Genomic DNA, 22,356 nt, shown 5'->3' on the forward strand with positions numbered 1-22,356 from the left:
ATATAATTTCTTATTACTTTTTGAAGTGAGATTTTGACGAAATTACATTCACTATAGTTAGGTTCCCATAATCATTTGATAGAAGCCAGAAAAGTGCACAGCTATTACACTCAGTATCTGGCACGTCTGTATTTCTTAAACTGTTAGCCGGCCAAGTTGCTTCCCAAGCAAGCAAATACTTTTTAATTCTCAATTATACATGTATATTTTACTTAAGGACTATATAATTAAGAAATATATATATAAGATAATATAAGTTTCTTTTTAAGAATATATTTTTGATATTAACATTATTATTTTAATATTAGTATTATTATTTTTATTATGGTTTTCATATAAAAAATTGAAAATTGTATTTTTTTATTTCAAAGTGAATAAGAATGTTGTAGTTTTAAGTGTAAAAATGAGATTCAAAATAAAATTACAATTAAAATTGAAATAAAAAAGAATCAAAATTAGAACTGGAACTATATCAAAATTACTTAGAATTAAACTGAAATCGAACTAAAATTTGATTTCAAAGCTGATTCTTAAAATTAAAAAAATTGAAGGTTTGGTTTCAGTTCCAATTTTTAGCCAGAACAATAATGAAATTGGAACTGAACACCCAAGCTATTTGATAGAAAGCAATTTGTGGTGGTCATGGTTAGAGGTTGAGAGAGAGAAAAAAAAAATAAATAAATAAATAAATTCTTGGAAGGAAAGCAAGACAAAGATGCTCTGTTTTGAGAGAGAAGGTCTCAATATTAAAATTTCTTAACGTGAGTAGACGATGAAGATTGAGAAAGCCACAACTATTTTTGCTTGAGTAGGCGAGTGAGAAAGAGAAATGGAATGAATGAGATGGATGTTTACACTAAACATGTGGGGGTAAGGAAGACAATGAATTGGAGGTGAGGCCGGATCGTGGGGTGAAGGTGACAATCAGGGTGAGGTGCGTGCGTGGGGAAGGCGAAGAGAAAATTTTTCATTTTTATTAATTTTTTAAATTTTATTTAAAGTGAAACTCACATTTATAATTTAAAATATATTTTTTAATTAACATATAATATTTTTTGATAAATTTTATTAAAAAATTACATGAAAAAATTTTTCATTAAGTTAATAAAATTTTCAAAATTAACTATTTTATGAATTATATTTTTTTTAATAAAATAATTATATTTTTATAAAAATAAATAATGATAAAAGGGTTAAAAAAAATCAATTTGGCATGTAGTAGGTTACTGCGAAGTATGATTCCAATGGTATCTTCCCACTCTTTTTTTTTTTATCTTCCCAGGTTCCCCGAAACCATTGGCACCAAAATCTCAACCTTTGTAACAGATCACAAAACTCCATTTTCCATTTTGAATAAACAAAAACATGAAAAAAGAAAGGAACCACCAACAGCATCATTCATGACTGCAAGCAAATCCAGAAATTTGTCTTTCTTGCATACTTCTTTCTACATTTCTGTTCAGATCATATTTTGGCTATTTTTCACGAAGATGCCATAAAAAAAAAAAAATTGACCATATAGTATTCATTTTTTCTTTTTTAAAATATGTTAATGAATGATTTCAAGACAGAACAATCAAATACCAAGATAGATATGACCAAAGCGGATAGCCCTACCAATATCACTCCTGAAATTTTTGTCAAGGGGGAGAAGAAAAAAAGGGTAATTAATTGTCCTTTTTTTTCTCCCATTTCTTGCATGGTTTGATAGTTGTTTTCGTGGTTTCGTTCTTGTTCCCTATAATCATTGATTGTTGCTCTGTTCAAATATTTTATGATCCAAAACTACATGCATGATTATGGATAAATTCTTATGGTTTGTTTCCATCCATATAATTTTATGCAGTCTATCATTCCAAAGATTTTCAGTTCTAAGCGAAACAACAAAGCAGGCTCCAACGATGACACGGGATCAGATGGTGAAGGAGTTTCTACTGGTATTTCCTTCTCTGTGTACGTTTGCGTACATATTCAAATTTTATTTATTGTTCTTTATTTTTTGGAGCTTGGTTAGTAGATGCAGAAAATAATATGCCAGAAAGAAGAATAACGTTCGTGGAGTCGCCTCAGATAATGAGAAAAAATTTCTCAGGTATGTTTATTAGTTGCATTAAGCCTTATTTTCCATGCCAAGGTATATGCAACTTGGTGGGTCATGTTTTTGTTTTCATTGAATCTATATGTGATGGGAAAAAGGCATCTAGGCATCAAAAGGAGTCTAAGTTCAGCTTTATCCCTTCTTGCAAAATCAAGGTAGCTAACCTAACATTATAATGACTTTTTGATCATTGACTTAGATATTTGTAAACTGAAGGGAAGAAAATATGGAGACATGGAAATTTCTTTTTTCCTGTTTGAAATTTGCCTGTAGTCCTTGTCATTGACAAACTGTTGATTTTGGACTTCAGGACTTGATTAAAAAGTAAGCTATGGTGATGGTGTTGATTTCTTATCTACTTGCAGAAAGACGGGCTAGTCCTGCAATTGAAGGCTTGAATTTATCAAACTTTGAGAGTTCTTTGGCATCAGAAACAGAAATTAAAGAATTTAGGTATGAATTCTTCTTCTTGTTGTTATCATTATTATTATTTAAAAAAAAATAAGGATCATGTTTCTTACAGTAGGAACATTGTGATTGGGTTGCAGGATTTTCGCAGGAACATGGAATGTTGGAGGAAGGACACCAAACTCTAGTCTCAACCTGGAAGATTTCTTGCAGGTGGAAGGCTGTGCAGATTTATATGTCTGTGGGTATGATGAAACTCACAAATATAATCATCTAATTATAATTAATGACTAAATGGCTAACAAATGCAATTGAATGCATGTACCATCAGATAAAGGGAGCATAGCACCATATGCTTCAAAGTGCAGCTGCAAATGGTTGTGGATAAGAAACTCATGCTAGAAAATCACTATCAAATTGAATGTATATTGCCAATGACGCAATAGTTTCCTTTTTATTTAGATAAAATATAAGCTTAGCAGTTCTATATATTGAAGGATAATTTCTTTGATGTGGACTTACAATTACAAATCTCAAATGGAATCGATTGATTTATTTGTTACTGTTGTTTTCTAGTTACAAATAACAAATTGGTTAAGTTTTTTCTCTTCAGGTTTCAGGAAATTGTTCCACTCAGTGCTGGAAATGTATTGGTGGGTGAAGACAATGAACCTGCTGCAAAATGGTTGGCTCTGATAAACCACGCACTTAACAAGCCACATCATGAGTCCTACTCTTTTCTTAATTCAAGCCCTGCAGGAGTCCTCAAAGACAACAACGTCAAAGACTCGAAGTTATTTCACAAACCTTCTCTCAAGGTCCTTAGAAAAAGTTTGAAGGCAGATAGTAGACTTCTCAAGATCTGCAATTGTCCTGTGGAGTACCCATCTCGGGAGAGACATAGATTAAGAAAACTTAATGATTCCATGGATGAATTAGACCCGCAAACTACTCCTCATCATCAATATAACAGCTCAAATGGTTCAATTTTTACTGCTAATATGCCTACATCACCCACACAAACTTACAGCCTTGTAGCAAGCAAGCAAATGGTGGGTATTTTCCTTTCTGTGTGGGCTAGAAGGGAGTTGGTGCCTCACATTGGCCATCTCAGAATCTCTTCTGTAGGAAGAGGAATAATGGGTTGCCTTGGCAACAAGGTAAGCTCTCTAAATGATAGTATGTTTTCATTGGGTCCTAAAATTTTATTAAATCTTGACACTAGAGAGATCTAATCTAGAAGATGGGATCATTTATTGTTATTATGATGATGAGCACTGGATTTTAGTGCATGTTTAATTTGATTGAATGGATCGTATATTGCAGGGGTGTATATCAGTAAGCATGTCATTGCACCGAACAAGCCTCTGCTTCGTGTGCTGTCACTTGGCTTCTGGGCAGAAGGAAGGGGATGAACTAAAGAGAAATGCTGATGTAGCTGAGATCCTTAAGAGCACACAATTCCCCAAGATTTGCAAGAATATAAATCCTCAGGTCCCAGAAAGGATAATTGACCATGAGTATGTTTTACTATTTAATATTGTTCTAAAATTCCTTGGCACCTAGAGATGTCTATCGAATATTTTCTCTGAAGAAATAAAAATGTTGCAGTCGGATAATTTGGCTTGGAGACTTAAATTATCGAGTATCTTTGAGCTATGAGGAAACAATGGCTCTGTTGGAGGATAATGACTGGGACACCTTACTAGAGAAGGACCAGGTTTGTTTCTTTCATTGTTGTTGATCATAGTCATTGTTATCTATTGCACCATTAAATTAATTGTTGGAAGCAAGCAAGCTTAAGGACTGATTGCAGCCTAGTGAGAAAACTGCTAAGAATGAAATAAGTCAATTTACTTGTTGTTTCTCCTAGACTGACTATAACGTTGTGGGATCAAATGTTTGTTTGTAATAAGATTCCAGTGACAAGGAAGTTTATGTAATAAACAAGATTATCATTTTATTTCACTGGTAACTTTCTTTAACCATAATTACTGACTGCAGTTGAATATGGAGAGAGAAGCAGGGAGAGTGTTTAATGGGTTCAGTGAAGGAAATATTTTGTTTGCTCCCACTTACAAGTACTCGAATAATTCAGATTCTTATGCTGGAGAAACAGGAAAATCAAAGAAGAAACGCAGAACCCCAGCATGGTATATTTCTTAATTAATTTTCTTCTATGGAGTAAAATGAAATGTATATAAACAAGGAAGAAGCTGCAGAAGTGATGACATTGTTAATTGAACTCGAATTTTTCAGGTGCGACAGGATCCTATGGCGCGGCCAAGGCATTGATCAGTTGTCTTATATTAGGATAGAGTCAAGATTCTCCGATCACAGACCGGTTTGCGCTGTCTTTGCAGTGGAGGTGGAAGCAAAGAATAGAAACAACAGCATGTTCAGAAAGGGTTATTCTTATGCCGCTTCCAGGATGGTGGAATATGATGAATGCATTCCTCAAAGACATAGCTCTTATGGGGTGTAATGAAAATCACCAAAAGTAGCGTGCATTTCATTAGTTTTTTTTTTTGGAGGAGAAGAAATCACCACATGCATTTTTTTTTAATTCATTTGAAAGAAATTTTTGTAAATTGTTTTTGTTTTTACAGGCAATTGACAAATACTCAAAAAGAACTGTAGTGTATATTGATGTAAATCATCGTGACTTTAAAAATGAAATAATCTAGACAATACTGGCAGTGATACTAAATAAACATTCCCATAAAATTTATGAAATACTTAAAGAAGAAGAAGAAGAGAAGGAAATATAATTGTGTAAAAAACTCCATGACCTACATGGTATTAGAGCATTACAAACTATAATATATATATATCAATTACTTTCTGTGGTTGGCTAGCTCCACTTTACTCAAATCCCAAATCCCAGATTGAAGTTATTGCTCCTTGATCATCATTTAAGTTCTCTTGTGATGTGTTCTGATTCAAGCCCATGTTTTCGGTCTGCCTTTGAAGTGCAACACCCAGTGCTAAATCTTCAATTCCAGTTCCCCAGTAATTTGGATAATCTTCCACCATTATGAAGCCAGATCCTTCTCCAATTTCCATCACAGATTGTTTACCATTAGGATTAGAATTTTCTAGGATAGTATTTGTGTTTCCCCAATCAGTTACGCTTAACAGATCCCTGGTATTATCCGTATTAGCATTAATCAACCGAAGACTGATCAAAGGTTGATCATACAAGGGGAGAAGATTGGCAGCTGAATCAGAAAAGTTCCCATCATTTTTTTCTTGGCTATTATTATCACTTTCTTCGGGGCGATAAGCACAATTGAACTGGTGATCAGTCCTCGAGTTCTTGTCCGAAAAACCTAACTTACTTCGCTCTGTGGCCACTGCAAGTTTTGGCAAGTATATAACTTATCCAAAGAAGCCTCTCGATCAAACGTACTCTTCCTTTTCTGATTAATTTGTAAATCAGAACTTCCCATATCATGTTTGATAATAGTACCGCTGTGATCCTCTTCTTCATCATCTATTTTGAGGCATGTCTGTGTAAGTTGCAAAAGAGTTTTGATGTGGCCCAACCGCAAGTGCACAGATCGTACAAGTAGTATAGAAAAAGATATCGTTCCCGCGAGGAGTTGTGTTAATGATTGAATTTTTGATATAAAAAAAATTGACTAAATTGAACTATCTTTGAAATTAAAGAGATAAATTGATGGGTACTGGAGTATGAAATCTATATGTGCAAAATTAATAATCTATCCAACAATGTATCAATTAAACTAAAATTGCATCAATTTAAAATAAGCAAGTGAAATATGGCAAAATTTAAAATGGTAAGTAATTAAATTTGATTAGAAATTAACAATTATAAAAAAGGCGATTCCGGAGTTCGGGATTTCATATTCGAGCTATTTTGGGATTTCAAATTGGTTATCCAATCTTGTGGAACTTACGGGTTTTAAGGAGATTAATTCTTAAATCCTTTGAATACCCTTTCGAGTGAGACAAAGAGTGCCTTAATCAATCTAATCCTACTTTCGTGGAGTTAGAGTTAATTAAGACACATTAAGTTCTTTAATTAATCTATAAATCCTCTTAATCCTTAGTCTATTTCTAGATCTAAGTTAATTAAGTCTAATTTCTTGATTATCTATCACAAGGCCTTCTCCTTTCGGTGCCTCAACCATGGATTAAGAACATTACTTAATGGGATCCTACACTAAGCATGTCATTAAGCACACAAGAAATGAATAAAACTCATTAAGACCACAAAATATGGATTACCCAATTAAAATCCACAAAATATCTCAAATATTACAACCCTTACTCCAGAATCAAAATAAAACTACTCACTATCCATAATGCTTACAAGATATATTGAGTTTAAATGAAAATAAAGTTTTAATCTAAGCTAAGGAACAAGAAACTAAACACTAGAAGTGTAGGAAAAATGTAAGGAAAGAAAGAAATCTGCAAATCTTGGTTGAAAATGGTGTGGAAGGTGAAAGTGACTCTTCAGCTGCTGCCTACACCTCTTCCTTGTCTTCCTCCTTCTTGTTTCCCCCTTTCTAAAATGGGAAATGGGACTATTTATAGCATTTTCTGACATGGAGCCCTAAAATGGTGTGTTCTAGGAGGAATTTTCTGAGGGAATCTTCTGCCAGCTCATTAATGAAACATTTGTGGGACTGCATAAGTTATGCAGTCCCTTATGCAGTTTTCGGCTGTTTCTGGTTCACTTATACGAAACTGCATGACTTGGCGCATAGGTTATGCACAATTCCGTGAGAGTGCATAAGGGAGGCGTGAATCTGCATAAGCCATGCACTCTCCTTATGCACCATTCGGCAGGTATTAGAACAGTGATTTTTCTCCTTATGCAGATCTGCATAGCTTATGCGGCAAGTTATGCACAATTTGGTCAATACATATTTCAGCTTGAAAACTTGTTTTTGACATCTTTGGCTATAGAAGTCACTCCTCAATGGCAAAATTTCTCTGCAGTCCTTCAAAAACACTATTTTCCCTACAAAACAAAGTAAAAATTACAAATTAATGCAAAATTGACAACTATGAAAAACTAACTAAATAACTAATAAAATTGGCTAAAAATGACTAATAATAAAATAAAATGGCTATGAAATTAGACCTAAATGACTATGCAAAATGTATGTATCAAATACCTCCAAACTCAAGCTTTTGCTTGTTCTCAAGCAAACTTTAAAATGTGATGCAAAAATTTTTTTAGGGGTGCCTTATCCAAAGAGCTATGAAAATCACCTATTAAAGTAACTTAACACACCTTCAGCCATATCAGCAATCCATATACCCATCCTTCAAAATGCAAAGAATTTAATGCTTATCCAAGCTTTCACCGCTTAGCCATCAGGTCAATTATCATTCAAAATCTCCAAACCAACCAATCAAAAGAGAGAGTCATGCTCAAAAGGAATTCTAGGACAATCAATAACCAAAGTGTCTCTATATAGAATGATGGAATTGAATGAATGAATAGATAATTTTTCCAATCCCATAGGCAAATTTCCTACTCCTATCTCCACTAATGTAGCAAGTACTATCAAGAGATCAAAGGTCTTTTTAGGGATGTAATGAGGCCTTGGGGTTCAAAATGAGGCTAAGAAGAAAGATGGGTAAAAAGGATTCAAAGCATGAGAATATTTTCAATTTTTGAAACATAAGGTACACTTCTTATTTTATTATATATTTTTTTTCTTTTTTTTTATATATATATGGGGGAGAGAAATACACAATGAGGATTGTCAAGTGCTAGCATAGTTTACAAAACACATAAAAAATGGAGGGACATTTTGATTCTTTAAACTTGTATCTTGCATTTTATTTTGATGATTGTCCCTAAAATTTGCCACCCCCAAACTCATTTCTTTTAATACTTTGGGGGGATTTCTTTCATTTTGAATGACAATGGTGAAAAGCACATATACTAGCACTTTTACAAGATGACAAGCATTTCTTCTCCCTTTATTGTATTTTTTTTCTTTTCTTTTCTTTTCTTTTTATTTTTTTTTATTTTATATATATATATATATATATGTACCTAATGTTGTAAATAATTATTCTCATGAAAAGGGTTGGAGTGTTTGGTTCATTGGCTAGGTAGTAATAAGGGTTTTAAGAAAAATTAGGGACAAAAAGGCTCAAAGGGGTTTTCAAGGGTCAATTTAATTAGGAAAAGGGGCAAAGGCTTAAAATGAGAAGGTTTAAATCAAAGAATGCCTAATCATCTCTCTTTTCAAGTACAAGCTGGTATTTCGCCTTGAAAGGTTTAGAAAATTTGTTCTAGGATTGGTGAGACATCATTTGACTACCTTATATCCAATAACTCCCTCTAAACATTCCAATCTCTAAAGGACTAGTTGGGTGGCTTTTTGGCTAAGAAGATATAGGTAAGGGATAGACACTTCAAAACCTTGCACCTCTTAGGAAACTTTCAATCCACAAACCCAACTAAAAGGTGAGTCAAATCACTCTCATAGGCAGCTTTTCAATACTCAAGGGATTTGGCAAAAATTTTAATGCATGATGCATGATTCCTAAAAATGAGTAATGCATTAACTAAATGGAGGAAATCTATTTGTCTATTTGTGTGCAATGTGTACAATTTCTAAGTGATGTATAATATGTGTGTAAATGTGTTATGTATATGTATGTAAGGATGTATATGTAAAATATTTACAATATATGTAAATGGAATGGGATGGGATGCTCTATACTCAAAATGTGAAAAATGAAGTAAAAATCAAAATGTGTACCCCCAAACTCAAAATTAGACATTGCCCTCAATGTCTCAAGCAATGCATTATCAAAACTCAAAGCAAATAGTAATTACCAGGAATTGTGAAAATTAAGAGTAAAAAGAAAGAGTTACCTGGTATAAAGCAGATGAGAATTCAAGAGATAATGGGAATGCATAAGTAGCTGCACAGGTTATGCAGAATAAAGTGCTGTCCAAAACAGGTGCATAAGTAGGGCGCATAAGCCATGCGGTTCTGCATGAGTGGCAATAAGGGCTGCACAGGCTATGCAGGACATTTGCATAAGGGGATTACAGCCTGTGCAGTTCTGCATAAGTGGCATAAAAGGGCTGCACAGGTTATGCAAAATATTTGCATAAGGGAATTCACAGCCTGTGCAGTATATTCAAAAGCTGCTGCATGATGCTGAGCAAGGACAAATGTGCAACCACCAGTAGAAGCATGCAAATATAAACAGAGTATGGACAAATATGCACAAAAAGGGCAGTAAAAGCAATGGAAATCAAAGAAAACTAATGTAATAGCTATCCAATAAAACTTCAAGAAAAACAGAATTCAAAACAAACTAAAATTGTTTGAACATATTTACAAAGAAAAAGTCCTACAAGTTTGAACAAAAGTAAAATAGAAACTAATCTAGTTCTATTGTTTTTCCCTTGTCCATAGATGTGGCTAAGGGACCGTACGCTGGCCTGTCAATCGAAATGATGGTCTTTGGAGGAGGTGATGGAGGTGGAGGAGGCATCCCCGAGAAAGATCATGAGTCGCTTGAGATCTCCTTCAATTCTTTCTGCTTATCTCTGGTTTCCATGACAAGGTCAAATAGGTGATCATGACGATCCTTGAGGGTATCAAGACCAGTGTCAAGCTTCCTATCCACAAAGTATATATCATCACTAAGCCTTTCAAGATAGGTGAATAAGGCTTTAGTGTTGAATGCAGGAGGGGCTGTGGATGAGGAGGGTTCAGCTGTAGGAGGTGTGGGCTGTGCAGAAGCTGCTGGGGTGTCCTGTGCAGATTGAGGGGGTAGGATAGTTTCAGTAGAGTGTTGTGGGACTGATGGGACAAGTTGGGCTTCTGGTTGTGCAGTGGGTTCAGTTTCTATTGCTGGTTGTGCAATGTCAGAATGTGGCAGGTTGAATCCTGTTTTGGATAGGTGTGTAGCATCAAAATATAAGGTGTCTACAAGTGCTGGTATTGGGTGCTCTTCAGGATTAAAACCAAAATGCTTGGCTATTACAGTTATGAGCCCACCCAAAACAATGTCACCTATGGATTTAGTAGCAATATGCAACACATGCTCACAAAAGAAATAACCAGGAGAAACCTTGACCTTGTGAAAAGCACACCATAACATGAATAATTTAGATTTCCCCACAGCACCAGAACTAGTCCCTCTGCCCAAGATAGTTCTAGCAATCAACCTATGAATAAACCTAAGTGCAGGGTCTAGTATTTGAGAGGTTTTTGATCTACCAGTAGAAAAAGTATGAGGTTGGTTGGTGATAATTCTCCAAAATTGAGCAGCATTCCAAATACCCTTATTTGCTACCTCTACCCCTGTATATAGCACTCTAAATAGCCCATCAATTGCAAAACCAAGAATGCTATGAAATTGATCCAATGATAACTCTCTATTTTTCCCAAACATCTAAATTTCATAGTTGGCTTAAAATCTACATCATGCAATTTCAGGGTGGCAGAGAATGAGGAAATAAATTCCAAAACTAAAGCTGGATAAAAAATTTCTTACTTGTGCACAAATTCCATCCAACCCATACCATCAAGATAGGCAACCACATTATCAAATAAACCAAGCGACTGTAGAGAATCTACAGAAATATACCTAGTGGGTTGCACCCTCCTTTCCTTAAGTCTCTTAAAGGCTGCCTTTTGAATTGCATCAGGAAGAGGCCAAGGTAGTTTTGATACCAGTGAGGCTGTTGACGATTGCTTTTTGCTGGAAGAGGGTGATTTGGCTTATGTGGAGGCTGAAGTTTTGGGGTTTTTGGGTGGTGGTTTTGAAAATGGGGTGGGTGGTTCTTTACGCTTTGAGAGAGGTGGTGTAGAAGCAATGGTTCTCATAGATTTCGACCTAATTTTCCGCTTGTAGGTGGTTGTGGGAGGTGGTGGAGGTGTCTCTTGTGGAGGGGAATCGGGGTTGGGAGGCCGCATTGACAATGGCAAAACCTAGAGAGGAGAAGTTTGAGGGGAATGGGGAGGCGACTCCATTGGTTCCCGATAGTGAGGATGGAGGAGGTGAGGGAGAGGATGAAAGATGTAGATGGTAACTAGGGTTAATGCGGCAGAAAGATGAGTGGAGAAGAAGGGGTATGCCGGAATTAAGGTCGTGGGGGGGGGGGGGGGGGGGGAAAGGAATGAGCAGGGATATCGGGAGGTGGAGGTGGGAAAAAAAAATATTGCCGAAAATAAGTTTTAAACTGGACTTATAAAACTACATAAGGGGAAAGTGAATGTGCATAGCTTATGCACATTGCTTATGCACCTCTCGGCAAGTCTTGGAGTTCAGAATGTGAGGTCATGCAGAAGTGCATAGGCTATGCACTCTGCTTATGCATCTGTCGGCATGTTTTAATTTTCAGGGAAAGTGGTCATGCAGTTGTGCATAAGCTATGCACTCTCCTTATGCAGGTCTCGGCAGATTTTGGTGTTTGGAAAATGTGGTCATGCAGTTGTGCATAAGCTATGCACTCTGCTTATGCACTTTTCGGTGGGTTTTGATTTTCAGGGTTTCTGGTTATGCGGAAGTGCATAAGTCATGCACCCTCCTTATGCAGACTTCGGCAGAGAGAGAAAATGCAGGATTTGAAGTCATGCATAAGTGCATAAGTTATGCACCCTGCTTATGCACCATTCGGCAAGTTTGAAATTTGACAAAATGTGGCTATGCAGAGTTGCATAAGCTATGCACTATCTTATGCAGTTTGCAACAGAGATGAAAATGGCAAGAATTGTGGTTATGCAGGATTGCATAAGCTATGCAGTTGCTTATGCACAATTCAACAAGATTGAGATTGCAATGGAAAATGATTTGCAAGTGTGAAAAATACCCTAGAATGAAGAAATATAATTCTATGAAGCATAAATCATGAGAAATTGTCACTAAAAACACATCAATATATACAAAATCCATCAAAATTACATCACACATGCTTGTAAAAGTGAATCCTGCATAAAAGGCATTTGTGACCCATGCCATTTTGACTCAAATTCTGCAAATCAACATTTAGCACATTAAAACTCAATAAAATCTGCATAAAGTTGCATTTATCTACAAATGATGAACTCCCCAAGTCATGCCAAGAAAATGCAGCATGTCCATCTTAAATCTCACACCCCAAATAAACTCAAAACTACAAAGATGACCCACTTACCACTATATTAACATTAAAAGCACATATACTTAAAAGTTACACACCCAACCTCACCAAGAACATAAGTCATCTGCTGCAGACACCCTCTTTGCTGCAGAATTTCTTCTTCCTCTCTGCATAAACTAGGTAGCAGACCTGCACAGGTTATGCAGCAAAAAAAATCAATCAATTTTTGGGAGTATTGAAGAATAAAATATCAGTTAAGGGTTACTCCCCAGCAGTTCACCAGCCTTCCTTCATTGAAATACATCTACAAGGGACAAGATTCAACAATATCAAAAATGGAATTTGGGGAGATTTAAAATAAAAACAAAAACAATGAAAGTAAAAGTAAATCAACAAAAAGGAAAATAAAAGAGCTTGGGAAGCCTCACAAGAGGGCTAATTTATAGTCCTTAGCTGGACTCTTCATGCACTTCACTGAAAAGAGGTGAGGGATTGGAGAGCTTGTAACAGCTTGCTCCTTTTATTGGGTCTCCAGTTATGTAATGTTTCAATCTATGCCCATTGACCTTAAAATTCCCAGATTTTTCACTCAAAATTTCAATTGCTCCATAAGGGAAAACCTTAGAAACTCTATATGGACCAGTCCACCTTGATTTAAGTTTTCCAGGAAACAATTTCAATCTTGAGTTGAACAACAAAACTGAATCACCCTCTTTGAATTCCTTTTTCCTAAGATGCTTATCATGCCAAACTTTAGTTCTTTCTTTGTAAATACGGGCACTTTCATAAGCATCCATCCTCAGTTCTTCAAGCTCATTGAATTGCAATAGTCTCTTTTCACCAGCTTGCTTAAGATCAAAATTCAAGGTCTGAATGGCCCAATATGCTCTATGTTCTAGCTCCACAGGTAAATGACAAGACTTACCATACACGAACCTAAATGGAGTAGTTCCTATAGGGGTTTTGTAAGCAGTCCTATATGCCCATAAAGCATCATCTAGTTTGATAGACCAATCTTTCCGAGAATTGTTCACTGTTTTCTCCAAAATATGCTTGAGTTCTCTGTTAGAAATTTCAACTTGTCCTGAAGTTTGAGGATGGTATGGGGTAGCTATCTTGTGCACTACACCATATTTCCTCATTAAGCTCTCAAATTGCTTATTACAAAAATGTGAACCACCATCACTAATTACAGCCCTTGGAGCTCCAAATTTACTCAAGACAAATTTCTTCAAGAATTTCACTACCACTCTAGCATCATTAGTTGGAGTTGCAATAGCTTCCACCCACTTTGACACATAGTCAACTCCAACTAGAATGTATTTATTACCAAATGAAGGAGGAAATGGCCCCATAAAATCTATTCCCCAGACATCAAATAATTCTACTTCAAGAATACCATTTAGGGACATTTGATCTCTTTTTGACAAGTTTCCACTCCTTTGACATTTATCACATTCTAACACAAATTTCCTCACATCCTTAAAAAGATTGGCCAAAAGAAACCAGCTTGCAAAATTTTACTAGCTGTTTTAGAGATTCCAAAATGTCCTCCATAATCAGAAGTATGGCAATGATGCATAATACTCTGTGTCTCCTCATCAGGAATTTATCTCCTTATTAAACCATCACAGCATCTCCTAAAGAGTAAAGGATCATCCCATCTATAAAACTTCACCTCATGCAAAAACTTTTTCTTTTGTTGCCATGTCATACCTAGAGGTAAAACTCCACAAGATAGATAATTCACAAAGTCTGCATACCAAGGTAGTTTAGCAACAAGAGAGAAAAGTTGTTCATCCAAGAAAAACTCATCAATAGGGATTTCATCCAATTCTTCATCATCCAATTTCAACCTACTAACATTATCAGCAACTACATTTTCAGCCCCCTTCTTATCTCTAATCTCCAAATCAAACTCTTATAGCATCAGAATCCACCTAATGAGTCTAGGTTTAGCCTCCTTTTTACGGAGTAAATACCTGATGGCTGCATGATCTGAAAATATAACCACCTTTGAGTCAATAATGTAAGGTCTGAACTTTTCCAATGCAAAAACAATTGCTAAAAATTCCTTTTCAGTTGTTGCATAATTTGTTTGGGCCTCATCCAGTGTTCTACTAGCATAGTAAATAGCATAAGCCTTTTTGTCCTTTCTTTGACCAAGAACAGCTCCAATTGCATAGTTGCTAGCATCACACATAATTTCAAAAGGTAGGCTCCAATCAGGTGGTTGCATGATTAGTGCAGTGATAAGAGCTTGCTTCAACCTGCAAAAGGCATCCAACACTCTTGGTCAAATACAAATGGTGTGTCATTACTTAACAAATTAGACAAAGGTTTGGCTATTTTAGAAAAATCCTTGATAAAGCGTCTGTAGAACCCGGCATGTCCTAGAAAACTTCGAATTCCCTTGACATTGGTAGGAGGAGCCATCTTCTCTATCACTTCAACTTTGGCTTTATCAAGCTCTATTCCTCTGTTAGACACCAGATGTCCAAGCACTATCCCTTCCTGAACCATGAAATGACACTTTTCCCAGTTTAATACAAGGTCAGTATCCGCACATCACTGCAAAACTTTAGAAAGGTTAGCCAAGCATATGTCAAATGAAGATCCATAAACAGAAAAGTCATCCATAAAAACCTCCATTATATCTTCAATGAAATCTGAGAAGATTGCTATCATGCACCTTTGAAAAGTGGCTGGTGCATTACACAACCCAAATGGCATCCTCCTATAAGCAAAGGTTCCATATGGACAAGTAAAAGTGGTTTTCTCTTGATCATTTGGATGGATAGGGATTTGAAAAAAACCTGAGTACCCATCTAAATAGCAAAAATAAGAATGCCTAGCCAGTCTTTCTAACATCTGATCAATGAAGGGAAGTGGAAAATGATCTTTTCTAGTGGCAATATTTAATTTTCTGTAATCTATGCACATTCGCCAACTAGTCACTGTTCTGGTGGGAATTAATTCATTATTTTCATTTTTGACCACTGTCATTCCACCCTTTTTTGGGACAACATGTACTGGGCTCACCCAAGTACTGTCTGAGATAGGATATATGATCCCTGCATCTAGCAACTTCAAAATTTCCTTTTTAACAACTTCTTTCATATTTGGGTTCAACCTTCTCTGATGTTCAATAGATGGCTTACAATTTTCTTCCAAAATAATTTTGTGCATGCAAAAGTGTGGGCTTATTCCCTTAATGTCGTCTATGGTGTATCCTAAAACTTTCCTGAATTGCCTCAACACTCTTAACAACTTATCAGCCTCTAAAGTACTCAAGTTTGCATTTACAATTACTGGATAAGTGTTATTAGTGCCAAGAAATTCATACCTGAGCTAAGAAGGAAGTTGCTTAAGTTCTACCTTAGGTGTATCTTCTTCCTTGAATGATGGTTGCTTAGATTCTACTTTTTCCTTTTGTGTGAGTTGAAAAACTGGAGCAGAAATGAATGGTGGACTTCCCTCTAGATGTTGAGCATATGCAGCCACATGAGGGTTGTCATTGTCTATGCCTCCTCCATAAACCAAGCAATTTTCAAGTGGATCTTCTAGATATTTCTTTCTGAAGTGTTCTTCAACCAGCTCATCAATGATATCAATTCTCAAACAAGTATCAGCTTCAAAATGATGCTTCTTCATAGTGTTATTAATATTGAAAACCAATTGATCTTCACCAACTCTAAGAGTCAATTTTTCTCCCTTAACATCAATCAATGCTCCTGCTGTAGCTAGAAAGGGTCTTCCCAAGATAATTGGAATATTAGAATCCTCCTCCATGTCCAAGATGACAAAGTCAACAGGTATATAGAACTTCCCAACCTTCAGAGGCACATTCTCCAAAATTCCTTCAGTATACTTAATTGATCTGTCAGCTAACTGAAGAGAAATGTGGGTTGGTTTAAGATCTCCCATATTGAGCTTCTCATAAATGGAGAGGGGCATGAGGCTAACACTAGCCCCTAAATCACATAAAGCTTTTATAGAACATGATTCCCCAATGTGGCATGGAATTGAAAAACTTCCTGGATCCTTGAGCTTTGGAGGAAGTTTCCTTTGGAGGATAGCACTACATTCTTCTGTCAAAGCTACAGTTTCATGGTCTTCAAGTCTCCTCTTATTTGAGAGAATCTCTTTTAAGAATTTTGCATAAGAGGGCATTTGTGAAAGAGCATCAACAAAAGGCACATTTATGTAAAGCTTCTTCAAAACCTCTAAGAACTTCCCAAATTGCTTATCAAGCTTGGCTTTTTGAAATCTTTGTGGAAAGGGAAGTTGTGGCTTGTAAGGCTCTGGAGGTATATACTTCTCTTCCTTCTCTTCAATTTTCTCTTTACATTTTTCTGCACTCTCTTGTTTTTCACTTTCTTGTTTTTCACCCTCATCAGTTTCTTTCTCATTTTCTCTCTTTTCACTATTTTCACTTTTCTCATTTTTTTTCACTCTTCTCATTATTTACAACTTTCCCACTTCTTAAAGTAATAGCTTGACACTGCTCTCTTGGGTTTTCTGGTTGACTTGGAAGTTTTCCAAAAGACTTGGTACTTGAGGAAGATGCTTGTTGTGCAATCTGATTTTCCAGCATTCTGTTATGTGTTTGCATCTGTTCTAGCCTTACTTTCATCTCTCTCATCTCCTCATCATGCTTAGTTTGGTTAGCAAGAATCTGTTGTAATAAAGCTTCTGTGGTGGAACTTTGTTCTTGCTGTTTTGGTGGAGGATTCATATTTTTCTGCTGAAAATTAGGCAATGGTTGCCTATTTTGCTGATATGGAATTCCTTGTTGCTGTTGTGGTTGAAAATTCTGATTTGGCACTTGATTTTGCTGATTTCCCCATGAAAAGTTGGGATGATTCCTCCAATTTGGATTATAAGTTTGAGAGTAAGGATTTCCCATTTGTTTGTTTCCATAATTACCAACATATGCAGCTTGCTCTCCATAGTCTACTCCACAGCTTGTAGTTCCTTCTGCATAAGCAACTTGTTGTGAACTTCCAGATGATGATGATGAACTAACCAACATACTCAAATCTTCCATCTTCTTAGCCAAGACCTTTATAAGTGCATCGAACTTTGCATTAATCATGTTGAATGGATCAAGGTCATACATTCCAGCAGCTTGCCTCTTCTGAGTTGGAGCTGGTCCTCTTGGACTACTCCAAAGATGAGTATTCTTTGCAATTTTCTCCAATAGCTCATAAGCTTCATCTTCATGCTTCATAATAAATTCTCCTCCTGTTTGAGCATCAATAATTCCTCTAATTGCAGGAGTGACATTTGTGTAAAAATTCTGATTTATCATCCATTTTGGAATGGCATGATGTGGGCATTGTCTCTCTAATTCCTTCCATCTCATCCATGACTCATAGAGAGTTTCATCTTCTCTTGGTCTGAAAGCTGTCATTTGATTCCTCAATTCTTGAGTTTTTCCAGGTGGAAAATATTGTTCAAGAAATGCATCAGTAAGTTGCTCCCAATTTGTAATGGAGTTGTGAGGTAAAGAATCAAGCCAATCCAATGCTCTATCTTTCAAAGAGAATGGGAATAGCTTCAATCTTGCTGCATCATCAGACACTCCAGGTTGTTTTTGCATATCATAGATCATAGCAAATTTCTTCAGATGTGTGTGTGGATTTTCAGAAGGATGTCCTCCAAATTGAGAATTCTGAATCATTTGAAGAACTCCAAAATCCATCTTGTAACTATTTGCATCAATTCTTGGTCTTGCTATGCTCTCTCTCAAGTCATCAAAACAAGGAAAAGCATGATCCATCATACTTCCCCTAGGCACATTAGCATTAACAACTTCTTCACCTTGGGCTACATTTTCATTGTTTCGATCATTTCCAGCATTACCGCCACCAATTCTGATTCTTTCGTCAGCCATGTCTTCTTCTAATTCAGTTTCTCTCAAAGCTTCTTTTCTTTTTCTGGTTTCTTTCTTGTTGGCTTTACAAAATTTCTCAATTTCAGGATTGAACAATAAGGATGTGTCACTTGTGCTTCTAGCTCTTCTCATAAAAGATTAAAAGTACCTGAAAAAGAACAAACAAACACAAAAAAATGAAAAGATAACAAAGATAAAACTATAAACAACTAAAATAATCAAGAATTCAATCTTAAACAAACAACTCCCCGGCAACGGCGCCAAAAACTTGATGTGGCCCAACCGCAAGTGCACGGGTTGTACAAGTAGTATAGAAAAAGATATCGTTCCCACGAGGAGTTATGTTAATGATTGAATTTTTGATATAAAAAAAATTGACTAAATTGAACTATCTTTGAAATTAAAGAGATAAATTGATGGGTACTGGAGTATGAAATCTATATGTGCAAAATTAATAATCTATCCAACAATGTATCAATTAAACTAAAATTGTATCAATTTAAAATAAAAATTTAAAATGGCAAGCAATTAAATTTGATTAGAAATTAACAATTATAAAAAAGGCGATTCCGGAGTTTGAGATTTTATATTCGAGCTATTTTGGGATTTCAAATTGGTTATCCAATCTTGTGGAACTTACGGGTTTTAAGGAGATTAATTCTTAAATCCTTTGAATACCCTTTCGAGTGAGACAAAGAGTGCCTTAATCAATCTAATCCTACTTTCGTGGAGTTAGAGTTAATTAAGACCCATTAAGTTCTTTAATTAATCTATAAATCCTCTTAATCCTTAGTCTATTTCTAGATCTAAGTTAATTAAGTCCAATTTCTTGATTATCTATCACAAGGCCTTCTCCTTTCGGTGCCTCAACCATGGATTAAGAACATTACTTAATGGGATCCTACACTAAGCATGTCATTAAGCACACAAGAAATGAATAAAACTCATTAAGACCACAAAATATGGATTACCCAATTAAAATCCACAAAATATCTCAAATATTACAACCCTTACTCCAGAATCAAAATAAAACTACTCACTATCCATAATGCTTACAAGATATATTGAGTTTAAATGAAAATAAAGCTTTAATCTAAGCTAAGGAACAAGAAACTAAACACTAGAAGTGTAGGAAAAATGTAAGGAAAGAAAGAAATCTGCAAATCTTGGTTGAAAATGGTGTGGAAAGTGAAAGTGACTCTTCAGCTGCTGCCTACACCTATTCCTTGTCTTCCTCCTTCTTGCTTCCCCCTTTCTAAAATGGGAAATGAGACTATTTATAGCATTTTCTGACATGGAGCCCTAAAATGGTGTGTTCTAGGAGGAATTTTCTGAGGGAATCTTCTGTCAGCTCATTAATGAAACCTTTGTGGGACTGCATAAGTTATGCAGTCCCTTATCTGATTTAATTTGTTCTGGTTCACTTATGCGAAACTGCATGACTTAGCGCATAGGTTATGCACAATTCCGTGAGAGTGCATAAGGGAGGCGTGAATCTGCATAAGTCATGCACTCTCCTTATGCACCATTCGGCAGGTATTAGAACAGTAATTTTTCTCCTTATGCAGATCTGCATAGCTTATGCGGCAAGTTATGCACAATTTGGTCAATACATATTTCAGCTTGAAAACTTGTTTTTGAGATCTTTGGCTGTAGAAGTCACTCCTCAATGGCAAAATTTCTCTTCAGTCCTTCAAAAACACCATTTTCCTACAAAACAAAGTAAAAATTACAAATTAATGCAAAATTGACAACTATGAAAAACTAACTAAATAACTAATGAAATTGGCTAAAAATGACTAATAATAAAATAAAATGGCTATGAAAGTAGACCTAAATGACTATGCAAAATGTATGCATCAAGTTTCTTCTTGATCAACAACTTTAGACCAAGTTGCACTTTCTTTGGCTGTTATCTTCGCTTGCAAGCACTTTGATTGTGTAACAAGCCGCCTCATACTATCAAAATTAGGGGACATATGCTTAATCACTGCAGCCAAAACACTAACCTTCCAACACTTTTTAAGATCATGAGGTTTCTTATAAGGAGGAGGACCATGTTCTTGTGCTGGTCCTTGCTCACCCCACCAAGCCTCGCTCCCTGTTGGCCACCAAGGAGGAGCTAAACCCCTCTCCAATGGAAACCTCCTCTGTGGAGGAATACAGCATTGCATAAGAGCAGAAAGAAGAGATCCTAAAGTAGCATCTTGCAAATCTTGAAGTGGATGCATGCATGAAACTGAATCCAACTCACCTTGCTCCAAAATTGGCAAGAATTCAGCAATGGCTAAAGGAGCATTTTGATCGAATCGAACTCTTTCTTTCCACCACTGACGAAGACGGTCAGATGATCCCATTACGGGCTTACCCTTTTCTGGGAGAATCCCATAAACGAACCCTTGTGTTTTGCAAACTTTCATGATCTTCACCATGTACTTGGGGATAGAATCTTGGGCTCTTGACATCTTTTTCCAGCGAGATGCCTCCTGCTTTGCTAATGACTCAGGCTCTTCATTTCCATGCTTCTCCTTAAGCTTTTGCATGCCCATGCTATCCTTCCACATGCGCTTTTTGAGATCATCATAGCTTATATCTTCTTCTTCTTCATCTCCTACTCCTTGCCAAGAGATTGGACAATCTTCCTCTTCATGAAATTCCACCATGATCGCCTTGAAACAGCTAAGACTCTTAATTTTTGTTAAAGAAGTAGAGTAATATCTTGCTTTGTGTCAAATGTACATTGTATATGCCAATCTGTGCTAATGTTACATAAATATTGGAGAGCAATGGCGGTGAAGAAGTTGATGCAAGAGGGTTGAATACCAATTCAAGTTCCAAGAACAGGGGTTAATTTGGATTTTATTTGAAAAAGAAATATTTTTTCAAGTTTTGTTGTGGTGGGTGATGCAATTAGGGCCAATAGCTAGGGCAAGAGGCAAGCTTACACAAGTTGATGTTGCATGCATGAGAGACACATGTATCCATGAAGTGCTTGTTCATGGCAAATTGCAAATTAGGCTACATATCTGGTTGATTTGGTGACCTCAAACTTTCATTTACTGTAAAGCACCTGCTCAGGCTTAGCAAATGCTAAAACGTTGACATGTAGTAGCTATTGTTGACCAAAGGCTTTGAATTAGTTATGATTATTTATGAGCCGTGACGTAACAAGAGCATAAGATGTAACGGTTCAGTGGTTCCTCACTCCTATTCTTGGCAGTTATCAAGGTCGTCACAAGCTAACTCTTACCCTATGGGGCCAACAATTTTGAATCTATACACGTACGTATGAGAAACCTCGAAGATGCTTAATATTTGAGCCTAAGCAAGCTTACCAGATAGGGGAAAGGCTGGCTTAGGGGCTCTGGCCAAGAGAGACCTAGGCTCTGCACGGGGCTAGAACTCCCGTTCCGCAACAAAGATCACAGAGGGCATTTTAACCCAACCACTACCCAAAGGACATCCCTTGCTTGCATGCCCTTCATTCAGCCAAAGAAAAGTGTAGGAGATTAGGAATTCAGCATTCCCCTCCCAAAACTTTTTCTTTTTTTTTTAAATATGAATAAATTTATGATAAATTACTATTTAGTCTCTCTATTTTAACGAAACTAACTACTTAATTTCTATATTTTACTTATGTTAAACTGTTTAGTTTCTTTGTTAATTTTTTTCGTTAGTCAATATTGATCAAACTATTATTTAATTTCTCTATTTTAATGAAAAAAATTAGTTAGTATCTATATTTTGAAAAAATACATTAGTTAGTCCCTATAATTTAACTCTGTTAACTATTTAGTCTTATAATTATTTTTTTATACCTAAATTACCTTAATCTTTTTTTCCTTT

At 36.0% G+C, this 22,356-nt stretch overlaps 1 protein-coding gene, 1 non-coding gene and 1 pseudogene across 2 annotated transcripts; 2 read left to right on the plus strand and 1 right to left on the minus strand.

Annotated features, from left to right (window-relative positions):
- The first annotated feature begins 1,448 nt into the window (after positions 1-1,448).
- LOC110669869 (type I inositol polyphosphate 5-phosphatase 5-like) lies at positions 1,449-5,194 on the plus strand. The gene is made up of 10 exons (XM_058128722.1): positions 1,449-1,663; positions 1,847-1,937; positions 2,015-2,092; positions 2,464-2,551; positions 2,647-2,751; positions 3,120-3,666; positions 3,833-4,026; positions 4,118-4,226; positions 4,511-4,659; positions 4,766-5,194. The coding sequence occupies exons 1-10, from the start codon at positions 1,547-1,549 to the stop codon at positions 4,989-4,991; spliced, it is 1,704 nt and encodes a 567-aa protein (XP_057984705.1). The 5' UTR covers positions 1,449-1,546; the 3' UTR covers positions 4,992-5,194.
- A 177-nt stretch (positions 5,195-5,371) lies between these two features.
- LOC110669868 (putative ETHYLENE INSENSITIVE 3-like 4 protein) lies at positions 5,372-21,173 on the minus strand (annotated as a pseudogene).
- LOC131169940 (small nucleolar RNA R71) lies at positions 17,936-18,042 on the plus strand. Its single transcript, XR_009140884.1, has one exon. It is a non-coding gene; the product is annotated as a small nucleolar RNA R71 (small nucleolar RNA).
- Positions 21,174-22,356: the final 1,183 nt, after the last annotated feature.

The sequence above is a fragment of the Hevea brasiliensis genome, chromosome 10 (assembly GCF_030052815.1).
Source record: "Hevea brasiliensis isolate MT/VB/25A 57/8 chromosome 10, ASM3005281v1, whole genome shotgun sequence".
Taxonomy (NCBI): Eukaryota; Viridiplantae; Streptophyta; class Magnoliopsida; order Malpighiales; family Euphorbiaceae; genus Hevea; species Hevea brasiliensis.

Bases quoted from the DNA above. Each gene is read 5' to 3' on its own strand.
- LOC110669869 (XM_058128722.1), top strand. From the start codon at position 1,547: ATGTTAATGAATGATTTCAAGACAGAACAATCAAATACCAAGATAGAT. The intron at 2,752-3,119 runs GTATGATGAAAC...TTTTCTCTTCAG, and splicing joins GCAGATTTATATGTCTGTGG to GTTTCAGGAAATTGTTCCAC. The intron at 4,660-4,765 runs GTATATTTCTTA...CGAATTTTTCAG, and splicing joins AAACGCAGAACCCCAGCATG to GTGCGACAGGATCCTATGGC.